The sequence below is a fragment of the Acanthaster planci genome, linkage group LG16 (genome assembly GCF_054643075.1).
Source record: "Acanthaster planci isolate LZ-2023a linkage group LG16, COTS_SCS, whole genome shotgun sequence".
NCBI lineage: Eukaryota > Metazoa > Echinodermata > Asteroidea > Valvatida > Acanthasteridae > Acanthaster > Acanthaster planci.
The window spans coordinates 4866020-4893192 of record NC_141792.1 but is presented as its reverse complement, the minus strand read 5'-3'; the positions used below and the strand labels follow the sequence as shown (position 1 = coordinate 4893192).

The 27173-nt window shown below is 44.6% G+C and overlaps 1 protein-coding gene across 5 annotated transcripts in view; it reads left to right on the top strand.

The window, feature by feature from the left end:
* cep104 (centrosomal protein 104) overlaps window positions 1–27173 on the top strand; it is a 141962-nt gene that overhangs the window by 97222 nt on the left and 17567 nt on the right. For 4 of the 5 annotated variants that reach the window (XM_022245908.2, XM_087147410.1, XM_022245906.2 and 1 more), the window contains one exon: window positions 10315–10369. In XM_022245908.2, coding sequence (XP_022101600.2) covers window positions 10315–10369 — 55 coding nt within the window. Of the gene's footprint in view, window positions 1–10314; window positions 10370–17812; window positions 17910–27173 lie in introns of those variants that run through there. The other variant, XM_087147411.1, reaches the window with a different exon arrangement.

The window sequence follows — 27173 nt, the reverse complement described above, 5'->3', positions numbered from 1 at the left end:
CGTCGCGCGGCACCAGCTTGGATAATTCCTTTGACGAGACACTTTTTACAATCGGGTCCAATGAGTCCCCACTTTGGCAGATTCGTCCCCATAAGCAGGCGCCGCGTATAACGTCTATCGAGCAGTGGACGTCAGCGTTTCTAGTTTTTGCATCCGTGTATTTGTTGCGCCATCCTACCCACGCGCGTTCGTTACTGAAGTACGCAGACACTATTCGCTCGGCAGCATTTCGACATGTGGGGTATGGTTGGCGCGAGTACGACATCCAGTTCCGATTGCGCCAGGCGCGTGTGCCGTCGCGCTCTTGGGCAACTATTGATGCCGAACTTTGGCTGGTGCTGCTTGGTGCGCCCGTTTCGCACCAGCATAATTTTCGTCCGTACCAGCAACGCGAGCGTGCCCCCTCCACTGCCACCAACCCCTGGTCCGATTTCGGGCCTGGTCGGCGCCCAGTCGCCGGGTCTGGTCAACCTACATGTAACGACTTCAACCGCGGTCAGTGCAATCGCCCGTTGTGTCGCTTCGCGCATCGCTGCTCCACCTGCAGGGCATTTGGCCACCCCGCAACCCGTTGTCGGGGAAGCTCACAGTCTCGCGTCTCAGCACGGGTGCCGGCAGCTGGCATCAACCCCAGTAAAACTAAGTAGTATGCTCCCTTTTTTACGGGCTTACCCTAATACTCAGGACTCCCACTTTTTGCAAGAAGGTTTTTTGCGCGGTTTCCGGGTAGGCTATTCGGGCCCCAGGGTTAGTACCTCTGCTCGTAATTCTGCATTTGCTCGCAAACATCCCAACATTCTGCAGTCAAAAATTGATCGTGAAGTTGCTTTGGGTCGCGTTGCTGGCCCGTTTTTGTCCCGGCCTCTTCCTCATTTCCGTTGTTCACCTATGGGCCTGGTGCCCAAACAGACTCCTGGTGAATTTCGGTTAATCCATAATTTGTCGTCCCCTATCGGCAAATCGGTGAATGATTTCATTGATCCCGCAGACACCACCGTTTCATACACGAGTTTTGATGAGGCTATAACTATGATCGCAGGTTTACCACGCAGTGCCCTGATGGCTAAGTCAGACATTAAATCGGCCTTTCGTTTACTTCCCGTCCATCCAAGTGATTTTGATTTGCTTGGTTTTTCCCATAACGGCCAATTTTATTTTGATAAATGCATGCCTATGGGCTGTGCTATATCCTGTGTTACGTTCGAGCGGTTCAGTACTTTCCTTGAGTACTGTACTCGTAAGGTGGCCGAATCTCCTCACATTGTGCATTATCTGGATGATTTCCTGTTCGTTGGGGCTAGTTATGCCGAGTGCGCACGTTCCCTCCAATCTTTCAGAGTAGTTTGTCGGCGATTTGGGGTTCCCATCGCGGAAGAAAAAACCGAAGGTCCAGCCACGAACCTCACTTTCCTGGGTTTAGCGATCGATACGGTTGCACGACAGATCCAAATCCCGACTGATAAGCAAGTTGCTTTACAAAATACGATTGTGAGTGTGCTCGATCAGAAGAAAATCACGCTGCGCAATCTTCAGTCCCTGCTAGGTCGTCTCAATTTTGTTTGTAAGGCGGTAAGACCTGGCAGGGCCTTTCTCCGTCGTTTGCATGATCTAGCTAGGGGTATCTCCAAACCTCATCACAAAATTCGCATCACTTCAGGTGCACGAGCAGACTTGCTGGCGTGGCAACAGTTTTTGTCACATTTCAGCGGAACGATAATGTTTCCGGATTCGGTATGGTACAATAGTGACCAATTGCACATGTACACTGATGCTTCTGCTGAAATTGGTTTTGGGGCTTACTTTGCTGCGCACTGGTGTCAAGGGAAGTGGCCCGAACATGTAAAAAGTCAGTCCCTTTCTATTGCCTGCTTGGAGTTATTCCCTATTGTGCTAGCGGTCCAGCAGTGGGCTGTCCCATTGCATAATAAACGTGTGATATTTTGGTGTGACAATCAGGCTGTAGTTAGTGTCATCAACAGACAAACGTCTAAATGTCACTTAATGATGCGTTTGGTGCGCCGCCTCGTTGTGACATGTCTCACATACAATATCCAGTTTCGATCGCAGCACGTTCCAGGCCTGGATAATGGCATTGCTGATGCTCTTTCACGTTTTCAGATGACCAGATTTCGTCATCTCGCACCCGCTGCAGACTGCGATATGACCCCCTTGCCCGACAACCTGTGGAGTGTCTTCAGTTAGAGGTCCAGAGTCTTTTGCATGACGCGGTGGCCCCCCGCACGAACTTGTCTTATCAGAGGGCTTGGCATCTTTTTCAATGGTTTCGTCAAACCCATGGTTTCGATGCCGAGCACTCCCCCTCCCTGCTTCAGATAGTTCGATTTATTGCATTTTTGTCGGTATCTGGGTATGCCCCCACAACGATTACCTCTTACGTCTCGGGGGTTTCCTCCAATTTGCAGTTAATGAGTTATCCTGATTTAACTAAGCATTTTCTGGTCAAACGTTTACTGGAGGGCTGTCGTAGGCGTAGTAGTCGTCGCGACCGACGGCGCCCTATCACTTATGATATTTTATGTCGTATGGTCCCAGCCTTGCAGGCTGTTTGCTCGAGTAATTTCGAGGCTCGGCTTTTCCGAGTGGCTTTCTTACTTGCGTTTTTTGGGTTCCTTCGCATTGGGGAATTTACTGCCCAATCCCACCAATCTTCTAGCCCGTTGTGTCGGTCTGATGTTACCGTCAAAGACTCCCCTTTAAGGGTCGAACTTATCCTACGATCAATATGGCCATGGTTATGTAGTTTCCATCCCAGCAGCGCATAGCCGGCAAAACATTATGTGCCCCGTCCGGGCGACTTTGTCCTATCTTGACTGCTCCACATCCCCCCGTGGCCCGTTTTTGTCACATTTCGATGGGCGTCCTGTCACGCGTTACCAGTTTGTCGCGGTACTCCGTCGTGCCCTTGAGTATATAGGGCTTTATGACGCCAGATTTACCTCTCATTCTTTTCGCATAGGGGCAGCTACGTCTGCAGCTATGGCAGGTGTGTCTGAGGATGATGTTAAAATTTTAGGGCGTTGGAAGTCTGGGGCTTACCGACGTTACATTCGGATTCCCCCAGCTATTTTCCATTGAACGCTACACGTTGTATTAGCTTACGTACTTTGCTCGTTTTTTGTTCCGATTTTCTTTTCATTTTTCTTGCGAGAATTGGCCCCTGCCAAGCCAACTGTGTGGGTCATTGGGGACAGCTCTGTGTGCTGGTGTGCTCGGGTGGCGGGGTCATCGCCCTGGGGAGAGCGTCTTAATCGGCTGGCCTATATCCACTGGATGGGACGGCGAAGACTCCAGATGTTCCAGTTCTCTGATTTCCTGTTGGAAGCGTGGTCGGCAGTTCCGATCTTACCTGACGTCATCATCCTGCAGTTTGGCGCCAACGACCTGGGGCTTGTACACAAACATTTACTGAGTATTCTAGCACGGCAGTGCATCAATTTGACCAGAGAAGCACTGCCGCATACTGTCATTTTTTATTCCGAGTTACTGCCCCGCCAAACTTACCCTCACGCCCTAAAGCAGAGTTCCCTCGAGCGTACGCGACGTTCGCTCAACGCGTACGTTCATTCATTATTTCGAAACTCTCATGGGGGTGTTATTTGGCACCCCCAGATCCAGTGGTCGTCCGCGGCGTTATTTCATGCGGACGAATTTCATTTGACTGATGATAGTTGTTCGCTCATTCTCCACAACTTCTACCAAGCCCTGGCGCCATATTGTTTGCCTGTTGCATCTCCCCTTAATACCACCACCTGAGGTCTATTTGGCGGCGGTCATGTTGCCGACTTCATTCAGCAACAAGCCCGTTTGGCGTGAATTTCATTCAGGGACCGCAAATCGACCTCGGTTTAAAGGCACTGTATTCTTATTTACGACACTTATGGGAATGTGCCGAAAGGAAAGGCCTGATCCCTTCCTTTGTCGGGGGAGTCACTAGAGTATTAAGGGCCAAATTAAGAAAAGCCATTTCGTACTCACTAATTTCTGCTGTTTGACATAAATAGCTGTAAGTGGTTGTTGAAAATGCTCATTAGTTGCCCATTATTCCAGCAACCCAGTGTAAGCCCAAGTCGGGCCGCACCTCGTGGAAATTGGTGTCCGATCCCAGCGTTTGATGGCTGGCCCAAAGTTATTGTATGCTGGAGTAAATCCTTGCTAATTTGTTCATGAAAGTTGGGTATTTTTGCATTCTGCCAGTTGTAATTGCTGTTTGAATTTGCATATCGAAGGCTTTGTACCGAGCAGGTACATCCCAGTATTAATTTACCGCTCCATGTGCTTTGGGCGGAAACAAATGCTGATATGATAATTGCTTTCATACATTTTTGCTGATGGCTCTATGTATTTGCTGATATGAGTTGCTGTTCCGCGTCACCAGGCTCGGGCGGGAACAATTGCTGACATTTGCTGATTGTCATAGTACCGGTACTTTTGCTGATATGTGCTGCTGTTCCGCGTCACCAGGCTCGGGCGGGAACAATCTCTGTAATTTTTGCTGAATAGCTACACTTTGCTTGAAACGCATTGTAAGATATACTTGCAGTTCCGCGTCACCAGGCTCGGGCGGGAACAATCTCTGTAATTTTTGCTGAATAGCTACACTTTGCTTGAAACGCAATGTAAGATATGCTTGCAGTTCCGCGTCACCAGCTTCGGGCGGGAACAACCTGAACTGTGTCAAGTTCAATAAACGGCTGCTCAGGCCAATCGACACAAAAGTTGGAATGCGAGTGTCCACCTGTCCCTGAGTTCAGTTCTCTGGTCCTGTGCATGCGGGGATAATCAATTTGAGGCAAAATAAATTGCAGCTTCAAATAATTTATCACCGCGGAACATTGGAGGCTCTTGTCACTAAGTGGGTCAGTAGTGTTTACTTGCGGTTGCTGGCAAGGTGATTTAATGCCTCGAACTAGTTACTGGCGTGACCTTAAAATGGTAGTAGCACTGGAGAGAGTTACTCCCGGTCACTTTTGCTTGAGCAGCCGTGGCGCTTGGTTGGAAAAGAGAAAATCTGTCTGTTTTGCAAAAGCAACCCTCCTCCACCCCGTTCAATGCCACCACCTGTCAGCTGTAGCTTACTTTTATACCTATTTTGTTGCCTTGCAAAACAAATGTTGATGGCATTCCGTCGGTAGTCCACTTTGCCGATTCTAGAGTAATTGACAGTGATCCGGTAAATCCTGTACTCGGTTGCCAGTTTTGCGGAGCCAGAAGGGAATTTCCCCCCTTTTTTTCTCCTTAATGGTTTTAGGGGGGTTTTCGCCCTTCTTAGAATGGCAAAGTCACCGACGTAGGTGGTTTGTTTGGCGTGAATTTCATTCAGGGACCGCAAATCGACCTCGGTTTAAAGGCACTGTATTCTTATTTACGACACTTATGGGAATGTGCCGAAAGGAAAGGCCTGATCCCTTCCTTTGTCGGGGGAGTCACTAGAGTATTAAGGGCCAAATTAAGAAAAGCCATTTCGTACTCACTAATTTCTGCTGTTTGACATAAATAGCTGTAAGTGGTTGTTGAAAATGCTCATTAGTTGCCCATTATTCCAGCAACCCAGTGTAAGCCCAAGTCGGGCCGCACCTCGTGGAAATTGGTGTCCGATCCCAGCGTTTGATGGCTGGCCCAAAGTTATTGTATGCTGGAGTAAATCCTTGCTAATTTGTTCATGAAAGTTGGGTATTTTTGCATTCTGCCAGTTGTAATTGCTGTTTGAATTTGCATATCGAAGGCTTTGTACCGAGCAGGTACATCCCAGTATTAATTTACCGCTCCATGTGCTTTGGGCGGAAACAAATGCTGATATGATAATTGCTTTCATACATTTTTGCTGATGGCTCTATGTATTTGCTGATATGAGTTGCTGTTCCGCGTCACCAGGCTCGGGCGGGAACAATTGCTGACATTTGCTGATTGTCATAGTACCGGTACTTTTGCTGATATGTGCTGCTGTTCCGCGTCACCAGGCTCGGGCGGGAACAATCTCTGTAATTTTTGCTGAATAGCTACACTTTGCTTGAAACGCATTGTAAGATATACTTGCAGTTCCGCGTCACCAGGCTCGGGCGGGAACAATCTCTGTAATTTTTGCTGAATAGCTACACTTTGCTTGAAACGCAATGTAAGATATGCTTGCAGTTCCGCGTCACCAGCTTCGGGCGGGAACAACCTGAACTGTGTCAAGTTCAATAAACGGCTGCTCAGGCCAATCGACACAAAAGTTGGAATGCGAGTGTCCACCTGTCCCTGAGTTCAGTTCTCTGGTCCTGTGCATGCGGGGATAATACATACAATACATGTCCGGTTGATTATTATAGCAGGGCTTGGATCTTTGACTACAGGAATTTTTAGACAGCAGAATTGGGAAAAAATGAATAATTTTGATAATAAAACCAAAAATAATGTGCCATATTTAAAATTTCAAACCATCACGAACTACGTGTACAAAATTCAAATAAGTTGAAGTTCATTTGTTGTGTGTGACCTCTAGTGAGTGTTTTGGATAACTCCAGCAGAGGTGGCACTGCAGTAGTACAAATGAGCACAATATATACAATTTTGTTACCAGAGATAATCGACAAAAATCAGAGCAAGGATAATACATGTATATAGAAAATCTTAAAATGGGTAATTACAAAATCACAAATTTGTATTCCCAATTTTGTCGCTTTGAACCTCCCTACAATTCAATATAATTACCCGTTTCCTTTGAGCTTAGCCAGCAGACCTTGACATTTATAGTTGCGGAATGGATTGGGACAAGGAATTTATTATTCCAGGCAAAGAAAATTTCAGGACAAGTTGCCCAATGGACAGGTACTTTTTTGTTTCAAAAGTGCAGTGTTTCACAGCCTAAAATAGTATCCACAAACTTTACCTTTGACTTATGTTCCCTCTTCATACCAAAAAAATGTTTTCGAGTATGTTTTGGTCTCAAAATAATTTACATATCTTGCATGCAACCTCCATAAATTTACAGAGTAGGCATGTCACGTGTAATATGCCAACCTTGTCCCCATCGTGTCAAACAGTGTACTCATGTACATGTAGGTGTTACTGTTCGATTTTATGCTAAAACTAAAGTAAACACTGGGCATGAAGTTGGCATGATGCACATTTTACATTTAGCATGGAACCTGTCCACAAAAGGAAAACCCACACAAAATTAATTGTAAATGCCCTTGTGTCAGGATGCCAAATCGTTTTAGTTTATATGCACAAATTTTGGAACATGTACAGGCAGAAAGATGGGGGCTGACATACATTGCATTTCCATTTGACGTGCAGAAATGATTCAAAACAGGTAGAGCAGTTACTTGGCCAGACCCCTGTAAACCTTAAAGGAAAGTCCTTAGCAACTTGCTCATCCTCTATTGAGTATTCTCATTTGGAAGACTTTGTACACACATAGTTAATGGTAAGTTCTGGTTGATATGCAAATGCATCATGTCAGGAAAAGGAAAAAATGTAGGGAAAAACTGTCAACAAATCTGAAATCTTCACACCTTTCTCCACCCCAGCCCACTTTTGGAAATTTGAGGTAAATTTTGAATTCTTTGTTTTCAGCAACCATGCCAACACATAAACGAACTAGTGCTCACGAAAAGAGCTTTGGACGAAAATCACTGGGTTTACCCACTCTGTTACTGTGTCTCGGTTTTATTTTTATAGACCAAATGGTTAGGAATGGGCCAGATCCTACTGTGAAAATATTTTTGTTTCGTATTATTATTTCCAAAAAGTGGAAAAAGATGTACATTTTACAAAATGAAAGAGCTGTTTGCATGCTGCAAATTACCCTCAAAATCCGATATGCATAGTTCAGAAATTCCCGTTGAAACTTATGCGGGTAACGTGGCCCGATGTTGTGGCTCCGCTTTTGGTCACAGATCAGTAAATATCTATGGCAAAAATTGCCTGGGCAAATACAATCACACATCAGACAAGTTTGCATTGACTAGTCCAGTGGACAAGTGGTAGAATAATGAATTAATGTCAAGGTCTGTTGACCAAACTGGATGTTATTTCCAGCAAGTGCTGATGTAATTGGGCAGAGAAGAGCCATTCATCCCCATTGTTGGTACCAACCACCTGTGAGCCTCAAAGCCACTCTTTGCAATGAATGTTCTTGTATCCACAATACCAGAAGGTTATATCTCTCTACCTTTCAAGACTGTTTTTGTGCACTAACCTTACATGCCTAGTGTGGACTTGCAAACAAAAGATGTCCAAACGATGCAGGAAAGGAAGGTGTTTGTGGACTTACACATGTCCACAGGACATTTCCCCCTTCTCTGAAAAAGAGGATTGGAGGCATTTTGGGGTAGGGGTCATCGTCGTAAAAGGAAGAGGAATAGTCAAGGGAACCTTGTACAAAAAAACAGCTGAAAATCATGTTCCCAGTTTAAGAAAAACAAGTATTTTCACTGAGTTTTCTTAACTGCACGAAAAGAAAGGAATGTCTACAGTACATGTAGGTATGTAAGGTAAGTGGGCATGTGTGAGTGTGTAAACGCCTTCAATCAAGGGCCTATAACAATAGGGGACAATAGGGTCCACGGTTGCCAAAAAATCCACGGTTGGCAAATTTTGTACAAAATATATGGGAGGTCTTCCGAAAAAGTTAAAGTATGAACAAAAGAGGAACGATAGGGAGTCCACGATTGAAGGCGTTTACACACATGCTTGTGTGTGTTTAATTCCATAAAGGTATAATAAGCAGGCAACCATTGGTAAAAGCTTGTCGTCAGTCAGTAAAAGCCATCTTCTCAATCTCAGCTCAGAGTGGTGTATTAAATGCACTCGTGTGGCTTGCACAAGTGGTTTTATGGACTCAAGTGGTAGACTCAGTGATTGTTGTTGAACAAGTTTATTCCCACAACTGTGACATTTTACAGTCTTTTCAAACTCCTAGTCGTCAGCTAGTTTTGGGGTGCATGATTTAGGTGAGCAGCCCTACTAAATTCTCATCACACTGCTGCCCTTCATGCCCTTAGCCTCACTGAACTGCTGCCTGCTTAGCTTGCAGCAGGTCAACTGTAGCCTTGTTCTTGTATAATGTGCTGTCATTGTGTCAATTTTGACCCACTTGATATCACATTCTATATTACATTTGTTTGAAGCGGACATTTACCCTGGACCAGAAGGTCATGTCTGATTGTTGTAGCTTTCAGCCTTCAGGATTGATTTTGATATAAGATTTATTAGCCAGAACCGCTGCAATCCTCCACTTTTGATGTGATTTTTCATGGGAGGGGTAGGGTGAGCAGACTGCCCGCGGTCAAACTACTTAAGCTGGATGACTGTGGCTTATCAAGCTGAGTTAGTTGAGTTCTAGATTCTTAATCCATATCAACAGCAGTTGCATGTTCAACATGTCAGTCTTTTCTGTTCTGTTAAATTAATATAATACAAAGAAACATGTGCCTCATGCGGTTTGACCCTTATTAAATTGTAGTGGCATGTATAATTGAAGTACATTTTAAGGTCCAGATGCTATCTGATGACAAGGTAGAAAGAATTCAAACACATATTTATGTAGGAAAAATGGCTTGCATTTACCTGAACCGGTGGGTGTTATTTAGAACTTGAGCTTGTTATACATGAACATGGAATGGGTGTATTTCTGGCAGTTCTTTGATTTGTTGTGATAACTGAAATTCCTTATGGAAAGTGAGGCAGAGGATAAGCACTCAAATGTATGGCACAAATGGAGGACAGATCATTCACATTGCAAGCGCTATTGATTTGCTTTCACAAACAAAGAATGTGTAGCTTTTCCCTCTCACAAAAATTAAAAATGAATGGCTACCTTAATAGGTTAGGGTTCATGTGAAAATACGTAGTCAGAGTTAAGATGACTTTGCAGAGTTTGTAACGGTTGTAAATGTGGTTCATTTCAAGAATCTGAAAAATGGTAAATCAAACCATAGAATTAGGAGAAGAAATGTCGAAGGTGACCAGGAATATGAGCTTGATGTTCTTCTTCGATCAATTAGCTGTATAAATCTTTAAACTGTTCTTTAAAATACCAGCAAGAATTCCAATGAAAATGCACATTTGGAATTTGGATGATAGAATACTTGATACAATTATTCCATAATAGCAACTGAAAATGCTCCATTTGTTGGCAATTTTCTGTTTTTTTTTCATTTTGTTTTCTAGCATCTCTGTAATAATCTTAAGTGCTCATTATGGATGTATATCATAAATGACTTTAAGGCCAAGTAAAGCATGTATACATGTGTAAATTTAAAAACTTTAGTGATCACTATGAAACCAAGATCTTTCTGTTTTTCTTAGTCTGAAGACACTGATGGTCCATCTGAAGGGAAGAAAACCAAAGCAGCAAATAAAGGTATGGTATATCATTTGGTTTATGTGTTACTCCTGTGGCATAACATTGAGCAAATTTACATACAAACTTACCCTTGCATGTAGCTATGTGTATCTCTAGCCCTCAGGCCAGTCCATTGTAGTGTAACCTCAACATACCTTGAAAGTGAAACGGGTGAGTAATGCAACATGGCAGCCTTCCTAGACAATCAAAAGAATAAATAAATAGAGATTGTTGCTGGAGGCTGGTGTTGGGGTATGAAGACAGGTGATAAAATATCAGTGGCTCTTTCCACCATTGGATTCCCAATAAAAATGTGACAGAATTTGAGTGTGAGGTATGGACGTATTGATTTGCCTTCCACAACAGTTGTTCTGACCTGGATAGAATCTGGTCCCCCAATTCTGCCCTACCATTCATTGTGAGTGGAAACAAAGTTCTTTGTGCTTGCTTGGGCACCTGTCTCAGGACATTACCAAGTATAATTACAAATAGAAATTCTGCAGGCACACACTGATGTCACTCAGTGGTGTAGATCTTCCCTCAACAACTGCACAGGGTTCGTTGATGAGACTGTGTGATTGATGTGTCAACCAATCTAGAACCAACTTGCATGAAATTTCAAAGGTAGCTCCCGGGTCGCACTTATTTTTGTAGAAGGGTACCAAAAGCAATCCACTGCAGCTTGTACATAGGTTGTTTACATTTCAAAATTTCATACAAATTTCAAATGGGGAAAGAGCATGGACCTCCACATGGGGGTTATATGCCTCTCTCCCATAGTCCACCCACTCCTGTAGTTATGTCAGTGCTGTACCGTACCTCCAATTCTAGATCTAGTCAAGAATATTATTGGCTTATTGCTCCTTGAAAATCTGCATTCACACTTGGATGCACATATAATTCTGTTAAGAAATATGTTAATAAATAACGTTATGTTAATTTTTAAAGCTCCATATAAAATCAACTGTGGCCCCCCACAATATTCTGTTTACAAGTGGCTGGGGTAAAATGTGAGTAAAATGCCTTTAATACAGGCAGTGCAATGTGCATAGGGCATGTACTCAGGAGTTGGCAAATTTCCAAACACATGGCATTTAGAGCAGATCGCATTGTATGGAATGCCAAAAGAGACAAATGTTTAATGGGGATGGGCAGTGCTGGGAAGATTTCTTGTAAAACATGCATCGATACATAAAACAAACATAGACATGTACATGTACGTAACAAGAAAACACACTGCATAATTTCAAAATGCGCGGAAAAATGTTAACAATTATAGTTTTCATGACCCTATATTTCACTCCCTTCTGGGAGCAAAAGTTAAACAACAGCCATGGGTACAGAAAGTTGTCTGAAGAAATTCCCAAGAATCGTGACGTCATAGGACACTGGAAGAGATTTTGCAACTCGAGGTTGTTGGCCTAGGGCACTGCGGCAACCCGGAGAATAAACAACCAAACAGTGACTGGTCATGATTTTATTTTGTCCTGTGGTGTTTCTGAAAAGATGTAATTGTCTTACCATTGGCTATTCGATAGCTGTATGGTAGAAGTAGGTTTGTCCATGGTTATAGGGCTCACCTACATGTACTTAATTCATCAAAGTCGGTGTTTCATTCCAACAGTTTTTTTCACAGTGCACTTCACGTCACTTGTTTGGCATCAATGCGTCGCATGCATGATGACCGTGCGGCATTAATTGCACTAGAAGATAGTTCTAGAAGATGCACTAGTGCAATATAGTCCCATAATACATCATTTACGCGTCGTACATGTATATACATGCGCATGTAAAAATGCACATGTGAACATGCATTTGGGAATTTTGAGTCCTCGTAAAAACTTATCGTGTGTTATCCACAAATCTAACCTACAATTGCTGATGTGAAATGCCGGTTGAGAATGTACGAACACTGCTCTCTCGGGAATGTTTGATTGCGATAAAAGCTACCGACAACACAGTTTATCTGCATTCTTTTGAAATTCAGAATTCACTGTAGAAATTATTACAGTGTAAAACGCGATGCAAAACAGAATGAACGCGACACGTCATGTTAGTTGTCCAATAGCTCTGCCTCGTGTTAAGAGAAGGGCATAGGAAACAAGACCAAATGTGGTTGACTTGACACATCCAAGTTGCACACTCGACTACGTGCCAGAGCAGAGAATATTATTCTTGCGCGGACCGATCGACTTTCTTGCCGGAACTATGCATCCTTGTCTTGAAAGTGGAGTCCATCCAATGATGTCACAATTTTGCCAAGATTTGTTTGCTGCCGTCAATGACCGATTTCAGTACGTTTTTGCCAAGAGCTCAGGCAGAGATTGAAAAAAGCATTCAGAAAACTCCAATTTTTGCTGATTTAATTGCATAAAAGAGTGGTTTATTCAACTTACTGTGTATAAGACGGTTGAAAAGTATATCAATTTAACCCTACATGACCCATCCCCTTTAAAATATCTAATCTGTCCTCTTTCCGCGATAACTATAATATTTTGTGTTGTATTTTATATTGTACATGTCTGATTGTGTTGAAACCTTGCAGATAGGGCAGGAAGGTTTATAAACAGAGATTGACCTCATGTGATGACAATATCATCAGCTGACGAGTCACGTGACATTAAAGGTGCATGTTTTTAAAGTACTATATCTCCTGAAGTGCATGTCCAATTCGGTGAAACTTGACAGGTACTTAGAAATGAAAGTGTTATAGACGAAATGACCTCATGTGATGATGAGGTTATCAGATGATTATATCATGTGACAGTAAAGGTACACTTATCCTAGCACTGCATCCAAATGCATGCCCAATTGGGTTCAAACCTTGCTGATATCTTGGAAAGGAAGTGCTTCAGGCGAATATTGACCTCATGTGATGATTGCATCATCAAATGATAAGTCACGGGGCATTAAAGGTGCACGTTTATAAAACTCTATATTTCCTAAAGTACATACCCCATCGATTTTTGGTAAGTTCATGATCTTTGACTGTTATCAAAGTGGTAGCCAACAAAGACCTTGAAACAGTATTTATTTCATTATTGATTTTTCAAAATATATTTCAGCACATTGACTTTGTATTCCTTTTCAAGCCACTGTTTTGATAACTTCCCGATGTTTGATGGTCACCAAAACTACAGCCAACAAAGACCCTGATAAAAGAATTGTGCTTAATTTGTGACATTATGACAATGTCATGAACTATTTGTTTTATGGATTTTTGGATATTTAATTTGCCCCATAGGTTTTGTACATGCTTTTCAACAGCCAGTTTTTGACACTCTGGTCGATTTGACTGATTCCATTTACATGTATACACATGTAGTCCACCATGGACAGGGGGTCCCTGGACGAAATCGTAAAAATAACATCATGGAGGGTCACATGACATTAGATTAAAGCTGCAGTTTTTCTCCATGGGTTTTGTTCACGTTTTTCCACTTAACACTAATGAGTAGTCTTTAACATGGGCTCAAGATCACTATGAGAACAAAAGAGAAATCAGACTAAATTTTTGCTTTCGTTCGATTACAAATATAGCCTAGAGTCAAAATATCAAGGGATATTTCATAAAAATTTTTCAGTTTAAATGCAAATCACATGACATCAACTTAAAGGAGCAGTTTTTCAGCATGTGTGTTTTTAGCCTATTGATTTTGTACATGTTTTCAAGCCACCATTATAGTAACTTTGAGATGTTTGACCAAGACCCTGAAAAAAGAAAAATTTGTTTAATTTATGACATCATGATTAAACCATCAGCTAATTTTTTATTGATTTTAGAAAATCAAATTTTCCACTGTAGGTTTTGTACACGTTTTTCAACAGCCAATCTTCGGCACTCTTGTCAATCTGATTGAATTGTGTAACATCCATGAAATGTCATTGTTTTTTATTCATTCTGATATTTTCATGTTTAACTTTTGGTTGAATTTTTTTAAGTTCAATTTTTTTTTTAAATACTGAAACAGGCTGCGGTTGTTTCAACCTCTTATTTATCAAAGCTATTGTGTTTGTAAATCCACTATATCTTTTGTCTGTTACAATACACAAACCCACATGTGTGTGTCAGAACTAGTGCCTTTTTTAACAATGCTCAATGACAATCGTGAGGAAATAATGTCCACAGGTTCAATTTACACTTCTCAAATTTTATTAAATTAAACAATACTTTTTCCAACAGCAATACCTCAAGGAACAATCAGAGCCACTAATGGCATATCAGAAGTCAGAGGTTACTAGTATTAATTACTATCAACAGTTGCTTTCGTCACTACACCTAGGACGTGTGATTCTTATTCATACAATAATTCAAATTTCGTTACCAAATTAACAAAATCTTCACTTCTACGAGTGATGCCAGAAACAAACACATATCTACGGTTCAGAGTTCATGCAAACTGCCATGAATGAAGTCTCTGATGTCTCTGGGCACTTCTCATGTCCCATCAACTTGAAATGCTGCTCCAGCCTACTGTCACCTGAGGTACATACATGTATATGGCTGATGGTCATCAGACAGCTTTCAGCTTTCTTGGCTCTCACGGTGTCAAAGACAATCCGTCTGGCTCTCGCTTCATCTCAACTTCGGAGCAGGCTGTCTGCAATTTCCAGTACATTACTACAGTAATTCTGGCTCAAAATATCTGTTTAATCGCAATCATGCATCAAGACATTTACTGGGATGGATGCAATATCTTAACTCTATTCTCAAAAGGTCATAAAATGTTACTTGTGTTCCATGTCACTAAAACATTTCTGGTTCAAGTACTATAATAAATCAGCAATCAAAACATATCTCGAACAGTTCAAATTCCAAACTCTACCCTCAATAAGGAAATATACCAAAGGTCCGTTAATGAAAATGACATCCTTTGTATAAAGTAAAAAGAACAATTAGATCAATATTGTTGACTCGTCTCCCTCAAGTCAGGTTGAAAACAAGCATCAAGCAGAAAATTGCTCGGTAGCCACTCTAGAAATTCTACTTTTTAGCAAGCTGCTGCCTACTACAAGCCAGACTGCTTGTTATTATGATCCTAGAGCCTGAATTGCTCTAAAGAAAAATCATATCGCTGCAGCAGAGCCAAGTGACAACACATCTACATAGATGAAATTCAGGGAGACAGTCTCCTTTCTCGCCTATACCAGGCAAGATATGGGACGGAGGGGTACCCCCCTTACCTGTCCAATCCCTATACACACTGTAGACTATTGTTACCTAACACATCCCCTACAAGTCTGTAAAGAATTCCTGAGATTCCGATCAAACAATGACCAACACAAAGGCGGGGGGGGTTTCTCTCCGTCCCATATCTTGCTTCAAATGTTCCCGCCAATTCTCTTCACCTTTACCACCCTTCGCATCTCATTTCCATCCCCTCAATCAAACTTAACATCATTTCCACTCACATTTAAACATACACTCATGAATATACAAAGTATCCTAGGTGTGCAGAGAAAGCACAGATGTGTATTGTGTGTGCATTGGTATGTGGAGAAGATGCTCTCCCAGGCATTGTGTGGCAGGAAGCTACATTGTTATCATGATCAGTCAACCACGGCTTGCAAGATTCAGCCTGTTTTAAAGAAACTCATGGATAAGAACGAAAGGGTTGGACAAACTAAAAGGGAAAGAAAACACAGTTATATACACTGTGGAGTACAATGGTCATAAAACAAGGAAAGGGTCGCCTTATTCTGACTGTGTGTTGGCTTTACTTCATTTGCGTAATATTTGATATGGCCCAGGTTTCTTTTTTGCTCCTGGTCAAAATTATTCATACATGTACCTCAGACAATATCCCAAGACAAAATGTCCTTTCATTCATACGCTTATTTTCACTTTCTATGACTGCAAGAATCTTCGGCATGAAGCTATTTCAAGATGTTCCAGTAGAATAAATACCTTCTCTTGATGACTTTGTGTTCAAGATTCTGATGAAATGCCATCTTCCTCAAGGAGTATAAAAAGAAAAAAGTTTTCAGATCATTTTCAGTTTCTCGTCACCATGGCCAAGAAGAAGGAACTCAGTGAAGATATAAGCCAGCGTGAATGTCCATAAAGAGCTAGGGCAAAGGCTACAAGGCAATTTCCAAGTAATACAAGGTCCCTGTTGCAACAGTCCAGAGTATCATCAGGAAGCGTGAGATGTTCAACACAGTAAAAAAGGTCAATGGGTGTGGCTGGAAGTGCAAATTATCTCCTAGACTCGCCAGAAAAATCTGCTGGGAAGCCAACAACAACCCATGGATCACAACCAAGGCCCTAATTGGTACCCTTAACAAGGCAGGGATGAAGGTTTCACAGATAACCCTCCAGCGAGTATTGCACAAAGAGGTCTCCATGGATGCAAGCCCAGGAAGACACCACTACTCAGGAAGAAACAAGGAGGCTCATCTGGCATTTGGGAGAGCACATCTGAACCAAGATCCTACTTTTTGTTCATCGGTCCTGTGGTTTAATGAGATGAAGATGGAGTTGTTTGGCCACATGGATGTTGCCTACGTCTGGAGGAATCAAGGAGCATATAAGTTTGGATCAGATGCAATATCGAGTCCCACCCGAGTACGCTTGTGGTTTTTCACAAGCCATCAGGGGCATACACTGTGTATACAGTGCTAAAATACACGTCTGGCAGGGCAAAAATCCACAAATACATTGTAATTTACATCTCCCCGGCACAGATCCATCTTTGAAATAGTTGTTTGTGATACCCACTGCAAAAACTGATCCAAACCAGCCAGCCAACACCGACAAGATTGGTGGTCGAGTGGTTAAGACGTCTGCGTTAAGACGTAAGCAGGATCTGGAGGTCGTGGGTGTGAGTCAAACCCAAGTATACTTGTGTTTTTTTCGCAAGCCTTCGCAGGCATACATACAGTGTTAAAATACACATCAAGCAGGGCAAAATTAAAAATAGCTTTTACAAATGAAGAATATAGAAAAGTATGTTATTTTCCAAAGGGTATGAATAATTTTGAGCACAACTGAAAAACTTAATAGGACTCCATACCTGTAGGGATGTTAACACTGTATACACCTTGTATACATGTAGAAGAATGTCTGATGAAATGGATAAATTTACAAAACCCAAATTTTTTATAAATAAATAGGAAATTTACGTACAGTTACTGCCTGACGCAGCCTACATATTCAGATTTCCTAAGTGCCCATTACAATTCACTGAAAAGACTTATGTATTCTGCTCCTTGACCCTCTGCAAGGCATTGCGGCCCCGCCGCCATGCTTTTTGTCCTTTTTTCAGCGCCTATAATTTAGAGATTTGTCTTTATGGCATATTTGGAGTTTCGAGTTCCGTAACCTTTCACGTTTGTGAATTGACTTGATTCCTGAGTATGAATACAGAGTGTTTTCTGTGCTATTGGTAAGAGTGCTTTTCTTTGTATTTCGTACTTTTGTCATTCTTTTCTGTCCCTTTTTTTGTGCATTATCTACAGGTTTTGGTGTGACCTACCATTGGACTGTGTTGTGCATGTGTATGGCCGTTGAACAGGGCTAGCGGGTAGCCCTTTGTTCTCAATGTGGTGCGTGTGTTTGAACAATAACGGCCCAACGATGGATGGGTCTGGCCATGGAGTGGGGCTTGGCAGGCTGCCCCGCTCCTTTGTGGTGTGGTTTTCATTATCCAAGATAACCGGCCTTGACGAGGAAAGACCCAATGGACCAGGGGTGAGTGAGCAGCTGCCGCAAGATACCCCAGACCCTTATCTACATTGATGGATTAAGTGAGCAGCTGCCGCAAAATACCCTTGATCACTGATGGCCATGGCTGGAATTGATCGGGCTGAGCGAGCAGCTGCCACAAAACTGCCCTTGATCACTGATGACTACTCGGTGTGCCTACCAGTCAGGCCATGCTGACGTTACCCTTGATCGTCGCTGAACAGAGTCTAACAGGCTGTCTCTTCTCTGTGATATGGACACTGTGTTACTACCAGCCACTTTCTGGGCGACCCTACCAACTGATGGCCCTGCGGGGCTCGCTGTGCAACAGGCCGCCATCTGCCCCAGGTCCCTCAGGGTCTGCTCAGGAACTGGGCCAGTCAACCCCCTCCAAGCAGACAAAAGGTTCCACGGCTGGGTCACCACGGTCCACCACCTCAACTGCGGGCGAACTTGCGATACTACACCTAGCCTCAAGCTACATCGGACGATGCTAGCCCTTTTGGACTGCTACGTCGCCGGGGCTTTCTTCCACCACACTCCATCCAAAGTTCTGTTATGACCCCTACTCTGCCGATGGACTCCGGACATGAGGCCGCCGACCACTCGGGGGATCCCCGCCCACTCGGGGGATCCCTGCCCGGCTGCATCTCCATCCGTCCCGGCTTCTGGCTCCCCCAGCTTCGGCAAAGACTCAGAAGCACAAGGTCAAAACGTCTTCTTTGGCTTCTTCCTCATCCAAGGCTAAGAAGAAATGCCGCTCAGACCTGGATCCGCCCCTATGGGTGGCGACCCTTCAGTCCCTCTTGGAGGCCTTCACGTCTCTCGCCCGCAAAGATAGACTCCAAGCCTCAGCTGGCAGCAACAGAGCCTGACTGCTGTCCTCTAGCCAGACCAGTTTTTGCAGCAGCCCACGATCGTGGCGACTCTGCCCGTCCAGCACTGCACTTGGGGCAAGTAAACTTACTCCTCCCCCTCAGTTCCCGCACTCCGAAGTCCTCTGACGGTCTCCCTTCGACCGGTGCCTACCGTGGGGGTCGTGTATTCATTGGTATGGTTCATCAGTCTACACATCAGAGCGGCCCCACATGAACTACATGTCAGATGAACTTCATAGCACTTAGGCATAACTTGGAAGTTACAAAGCCTCAGGTCAATGCCCCTTTATTCCCGGGGGCTGCCCATTCAGAGGCGCCACCTAACTATGCAGGCTCTCCGCCGACCACTTTTCAGGCTACAGAACTGCATCATTGCCATTGTTCTTGAACGCTACTCATCGCTGCAGCTTCTACCTATGTACCAGCTAAGACTATCCGACCAGGGTGCTTCCGTCACAGCTTTCCGGTGGCTCAGCCCGCTTCGACCTGTAATCCATACATACTGCTGATGCCCCGGGTTTTTAGGTTCTTAGGTTCTCCCTTCAGATTCCACAGCCGGATCACAGCACGTAAGAAGCATAAACACTCACTGTTTTCTGTGGGGTCCAGATGCAAGAAATCTCGCTTTTCACCTTGGTAAGATATTTTTTTCACTGGGCTTGATGACAGTGGTCTGCTCTCTCAGAGACGCTGCCCACTTCAGCCAGCCACCTTGAGTCATTCTCCATTCCCAGGCGACTGTCCCAGACCCGGATGCACTTTGTGAGGATCCCCTTCCGGATCCTCACGCGGATTTGTAGCCGGCTCTGCTTGTGACTTGACATCCACGTTCATCTCCGGCTTTACATCTGACTCCGTCCGTCTGTCTAATACACGACGGCACCTGTCCATTTAACACATGTATTTGTGAATTGATATTGCACTTAAGAAATTCATTTAATAATAATAATAATTCAACTTACCGGGGCTCTACTTACGACACACATCTAGCGCCACCCTGTGAACATGCTACGCCTGGGGGCGTCTTCTTTTCGTATTTAATAGGTACAGCTGGTACGTTTCCCATTCAGCCCTATGCCTCTGCCTTGATCTGTCCAGTTTCGGGAAGTCCAGGCATGCGGGAACTACATGTATGCTCTTCCAGGCTGCCTTACGTCATTTGCTCGGCCCCTGGTAAATGTGAGACTGGGTCACGCATACTAAACCTAGACCGTGGCTCAAACAATTGCTCACAGGCCTGTTGCTACACTACGCACCAGATCGCCAGCTGGCACCTAGACTCCCGTGCTGGGGGCCAGCTAGGTGGGAAACAGAGAAATCTGCTCTCCGGGTGTCACTACACCATTGTATGGAGCTTTCCCGGTGCATAAAACACGATACGATCAGCATACCATGCGTGCTTTATTCTGACCATTGGTCCTCTGTTCATAATGCCTGTCGTAGATGTCATCGCCCTACCCGCAGTCCTATCGAGCCCTCCGATATCTGAAACTTCGTCAGCGGAGGCACTCATGCATGTAAAATCAACTGCGATCTCCAGACAGGCTCTCCTCTATCTATGACTGGTAAGCACGCCATTCAATTCAGTATCCACGTCTGGAGCGTCCTAACTTACCGAACTTTACATGTACATCGTCGTGAATTCTGCACGCTCCTTTAATTTATTAATTTCTGACTCTCCATACATGTATATTCTTTTGCTCGGCCTGGCCACGCCCACAATGATTTCCAGACAAAAGTTCTTCTGTCGTGTCGTGGGCGTGTCCAAAGTGTGTATACTGTGACTGTTACGACTAAAAATTTGTGCCTACTATCTGTGTACAATTTTGTTTATGGGTTTGCCATTGTAGACTTTCAGCCTGCGCCCAGCGTAATCGAAATGGAAGGCAGAATTGGCGAACATTCATTAACTTCTCCATTTAGCTGCTCATGCTCTGTCTTCCAGCAAGTAAATGGAAAGGTTATGAGGCTGAGATAGATCTAGGATATTTGGATACTTAAGTCATGGAGCGATCTTCCATCTTTGGGTGCTCCTTACCCTGCAGCCTTTCTACTTTTTTGCAATGCATGCGGAATAACCTTAATTCACCATGCATATAATGATATGGCCATAGTCCTCCAACTTAAGGATATGAATGGCCACTTCGAACATAGTTTAATGTAGCAGGGCTTATTACATGTATTCTTTTCTTATAATGAATACTTCAGCCTTGTTTTAACATGTGGGCCGACCTTCCTTACACAATCACCTCCAGTGGTGGACCATCCTCTTGTATCTCTAGGTTTGGATGTAACTGTGACGATAGACGTGTCGCTATTCGGATGGGAGCCCCTCTTCCTGCACTCAATGCGTTTGGGGTCTGGGGCTCTGCCTCTTGGGATAAACACATCAATGTGTTTGAACTTCAAGCAGTATTCAATGCTCTTTGGCAACAACTAGTAGGCTGTTACTTTCGGGTCTAGAGCAACAACTCCATGGCAGTGGCATACATCAATCCTCAGGGCGGCACTCGCTCTCCCCAACTCTGCACCCTTGCGTGGCAGCTCTTCATGTGGACAAACAATCTAGGCATCACCCTCCAAGCTGTCTACATAGCAGGAACCAGCAACGACATGGCAGACGCACTCTCTTGGGGTGCCGTCAGACTGACAGACTGGACTCTTCATCCAAACGTGGTCATCCAGATTTTCGCAGAGATCGAACATCCTCACGTCGATCTCTTCACTTCCGCTGACAACGCCCATCTCCAAACATTCTGTTCCAGGTTTCCTCACCAATGGGCATGGGTGACCGACGCCCTACAGATCGACTGGTCGGGCCCTCTTGGCGTACGCCTTTCCTCCAATCTCCCTCATCCTGAGGGTCCTGTTCAAGAACGGGAGCCATGTCGAATCATCCTTGTCACCTGTTCTGGTCTCGCCAACCGTGGTTTCCAAGACTGACAAGACTCCTGGTACAGTGACCGTTAATCCTTTTGGTCAGAGAGGACATCCTCCGTTAGCCCAGATTGGGGATCTTTCACCCAGTATCGGAGGGTCTTCACTTGACGTGTTGGACATTGTCCAACGATCCTTCAGAGCATCGGGCCTTTTCATAGACGCTGCATCCATGGCAGCCCCGGGTTGACGACCATCCACTCAAGACTTACAACAGCCGTCTACAACATTAAAGTGGCATGGCCACTACAATGCTTCTCCGACTGAAGCTATTGTGAGTTCCGTTGCAGACTTGCAGCTCATTTACCTGTTTCACTCAGGCCTCCAGGTTGCCACCATCCGTAATTACCGGTCAGCCTTGGCGGCTGTATACTGAGGCTTCAGTGATGGGTCGACTGGCTTTGACAACGCTGCTATCCACCATTTTCTTCAAGGAATATTTATCGAGTGCCCCATGTCAGACGCCTCGTCTTATCCTGGGATCTCAGAAACGTTCTACGCGTTCTTCGTGGTCCCCCCCTTTGAACCATTAGTTGACACCTCTGATCTCCATCTCAGCATCAAGCTTGCGTTCCTCCTGGCAGTCATCACATCGACACGGAGTGGAGAGCTACATGCCCTATTGACTGCTGATGGCCACATCTCCGCTTGGAGCCTCAAGGAGTTTGTCTCATCCCATCTATTGGGCTCCTCACTAAAAACCAGATGCCTACCTTCCGGCCTCCCGACATACTCGTTCCCGATATAACCTCACTTGCGGGAGACAATTATAACAATAAATGATGCCCAGTTCAGACTCTCAAGTGGTACCTTGCCAGGACCAACCATCGCCGGGAATCTGATTCGCAGCTTTTTGTTACCATAACAAAACCTTTCCACTCAACATCTAAGGACACTATCGCCCGATGGACGGTCTCGGCTACTATTTTTGCTAATCAGGACTGGCCGGCTCAGTATGATGACATTACTAGTGCCTTACGTCAGGGCTCATGATGTTCGGGCTGCTTCTACATCCTGTTCATACTGGGGGGGGTTCCCCTAGCTGAAATCTGCCAGGCAGCTTGTTGGAAATCTTTCACATTCACCGAATGCTACCTGAAGGATGTCCTGCAGAGCGAAACGGCTCATGGCAGAGCGACCCTCCACTTGGTAGTCCAGGCAGCATCCAGCGCTGCTCCGGGCCAGACGGCTGATAGCTAGCTTTAGTGAGTATCCACTCTTGTGAAACCCGCCTTATGTTCTGTACTTTCGTCGCTGACCCACCTCCAGGATACATTGCCCTTCAGCTTACATTTATGTAGACTGGGCAGGGGTGTGTGAACGCAGGAGACTCCTTCCCCATGCGGAGTGGGTCCGGTCTCCTAGTGATACTTACCCCTGCCCAGCCACTCCCGTCTGTCCTTCCCCACTTTGGCTCCGGTGATCTCACCTCTTCAAAAAGAAGGACGAACATGGCAGCGGGATCGCAATGCATTGTGGAGGGTCAAGGGGCAGAATACCTAATCAAGTCTTTTCAGTGAATTGTAATGGGCACCTGGGAATCTGCCTATGTAGGCTGGGCAGGGGTATCACTAGGAGACCTGACCCACTCCGCGTGGGGAAGGAGTTTACATGGTGATTCTTTTGCTTTCTGATAAAAAAATCCAGCTTTTCCTTTGGTATGCACCATCTTTGTTAGAATCATAGCTCTTTGGAAAGTAATTAATTAACTTAAAACAGTCTGGAAAAAGTTATGTCAAGCATATAAGCAGCAGCACGGTTGGATTGCATCAGTCCTGAAGATGGACAGAGCATTCACTGTCCGAAACATCGAGTAACCGGTTCTTTTCAGAACCACACATACTCAAACAGATATTTCCACATGGTGTATCCGCAAACTCTCTACAATATCTTATTCCACCATGCAAACCTTCAAGAGCTACTTCACAGAATTGTAGATACGTGCAGTAAAAAAAAACCGCCTGATTAATTGGGGAATAACTTAAAACAAGTGATTCATAACTCAGATGAGCATTGTGACTCACAACTGGGACTTGACATTGGTTAATCGACTACAACACTGCCACATTGCCTCTTGGGGTCTTTGCAGAGTGTTATCCATCTAGAAGGTAACTTTTTACACATGTAAAGTTAATATTGTACCTGGAATATGTAACATAGAACTTGGGTCTGTAATATGTAATGTTCACACTGTTCAGTTCACCATTTCTATCTTTACCCATGTACTGTTTAATTTAAGCTTAACACATCAAACATTTACACTACATTCAGTCATCAGGTGCACCAACTTAACCTATGCATAGTATGAACCCATCAAAAGAGGTCCATGTAATGCAGGCCGTGTGAACCTTTTGTGGACTAAGCCAGATCCACACTCACATAAGGTTAATTATCCCTTTTCTGGAAAACACTTCAAGATGCATTTTTGGGTTAGAGTTATGTCTAGCAAAAAGAAAAGGAACAGTCCACTGTACTCAACCTACCCCAAACTGTTTTACATATGCAAATTTCCCATGCACCTGTTGTCATTTTCTGAAAAGATGTGATCAACCATGGTGCCCCTTCACCTCCCACTGTGCACTGAAGTCATGACGCCATATTCATCTTTACTTTCTCAGCATTGAAACGTAACTGACAGGTCTTTTTAGGCATCTTTGATTTTTGAGCTTTCATTTTCACTCCTCTTGACTTGATCATCCCTCCCTCTTGTTTTGAATAAAGTCTTTCTCCTGACATGCTACAATCTTTTAGTAAGAGTGATGACCCCTAGCTGACACAACCAGTGACTCAGGGCAGCACCCACAGCTCCAAATGTGGCACGCACCGCGACATTTCTGACAACTGGCAGTGTCTTCAGACATTCAGATTAACTCTGTCGCAAGCTTTACTCTTTCTGAGGGCTACCTGTGTTGTGACTTGGTCCACGTCCTTTGTCTTCCTGCAACCTCCCAGCCCCAACCAGGTTCTGGACATGGTTCGTTCAAACGCCACACTGCCCAACTGGAATCTTCCAATCTGGTTTTTCCAGTATTTCCATTCGACCGTTCCTTTGTGGAGATGTTCAGGTCCCTGGCGAAAGTCTGGTGATAGCACCCCATTCTACAACAGACTCCAATGTACTTCCACTTGTTGACAGAGGATGTCAACAACTTCTTGTTTGTGTAAAAACCACACACCGCCAGAGACAAAATCATCGCTGACTCAGGCAAAGCATCCACCAAGGCTGCCTACCGTGACAAAGATAAGGCTCTCCTTGAATCTGCCTTATCTAAGCTGGATAAAGCATCCCGCTTCTACCTAAGATGCATGGCTTTCCTGCTCCTCCTATCAGCGTATCTGGCTCTTGCCTGCAAGGAGAACTCTCTGGTGACTCCAGACTTTGCATCCCCCCCATACTCCACAGTTTGGATGAGGGACTCAACTTCACATTTGAGCAGTTAGCCTGTATTTCTTACTTGGCTACTACCACCCGGAGGGCCAACTCCCTGGAGGCAATGCTCATTCCCTACAAGTTTGCCAAGGCTCAGCTCCTCGACCTTCCACTTTTAGGGAAAGACCTTCACTGGCAAGTTCGTTGAAGTCCTTGAGGCCAAAGCTAAGTGTGCACTGTACCATCAAGAAAATTTTATTCCGCGAAACACCTACCTCAGCAACCCCAGCCACACCAGACTCACCAGCTCAAGCCACCATCAGACCATGTGTATTCCCATTACTCCTTTCAACCGCCACTACCACAACTGAGTCAGCGCTGAGCCCTGCACCACCCGGAAACAACTCAAGCCTCTAGGGGGCAAGGATATTCATCGTGCACTCCCCATTCATTTGTGGGACACCTGCAATGATTACAATGCTTCATGGCCTCCAATCCTGAACCCATCGGCAGCCATCTACAGCATTTCACACAGTTATGGCAGGAAATCACTTCGGACAGCTGGCTACTTTCAACTTTTGCCTTTGGCTACGCACTTAAGTTTACAAGACCTCAACTGTCCAAGGCAATATTGCGCTCAACTCAACAACCCCCACACAACAACGACAAATCCAGACATTGGAGAATGAGATAAATTCTTCTTGTTTGCTTCACAAACAAGCCATTGTTCCAGATTTTCCCAGCCAAGTGAAGGTTGACTTTCTGTCAACGTCCTGCCTCACCTCTAAGAAGGAACCCAACAAGTGGCGACCAATTATCAACCTCAAACCACTCAACAAGTTTATCCACCCCAAGAAGTTTTGGACACTCCAGACAAAAACCCATTCCTTCTTGTGCCGTCCTGGGCTTCGTCTGTTGACTTCCAGGACAATTACATGTACCTCCACATCCCTATCTGCGAGCAAGACTGCAAGTTCTACGCTTTGCATACAAGGGAAACACATACAAGTTTCTGGCTCTTCCGTTAGGACTATCAGTGTTGCCCGGAGTTTTTACTTGAATAGTGAAGACTCTGGCTGACCTCAGGACAAGGCCGTAACATCAACCTGCCTGACACATGACCTCACCACCCATCGCAGATTTATTAACCTCAAAAATTCCAGGCTAGTACCAACCGAACTGCTGACCTACCTCAGGGTGATCCTTGACCTCCACAGGATCATTATCCTGACTGATGAACACATTGCCAACTTTCACCTATGCATGTCTCACTTCCAGTCTACCCAGGCACCTCCGGCCCTTTCCTGGCTTCGTCTTCTAGGGTTGATGGCCATCACTGTGGACCTGGTACCATGAGGCATACTACGCAAGAGACTGCTTCAGCTCCACCTACTCTCCTACTACTGTCCCAAAACAGATCTAATCAGATCAGACCTCCCAGTCCCGCTGTCACAAGATGCTCGTCATCTTCTGCGATGGTGGCTCGAGGAGGACCACTTGACGGCCAGCCTCCCCTTCACCCGAACAAAACCCGATGTGGTGATAACACGTCATCACTCGGATGGGGAGCCTCCCTTCCCCCACACCAGACCTCAGGAGAGTGGAATGCCAACTTCCAGAAAATCCATGTCAACATGCTGGAACTCCAGGCAATCTTCAACGCTCTGCGTCATTTTCTTACTTACATCGAGGGACGAACTTGACAGCTGTGGCCTTCCTCAACCGTCAAGGTGCCACATGCTCTCTAAAGCTATGCATCCTTTCATGGGTGATAAAGTTCAACTAATTCCAGCTATTGGATTCTTGATGAAGAACCACACTCCATCCTTTGAACTGCCAGATATTCATTCCCTCTGTTGCTTCTTAAACGAGCGACAACTCGGAGAAACACTGGTGTCCGGTCTGCACACTTAAATGGTACCTGGTAAAAACCAAACACCTCAGGGGACC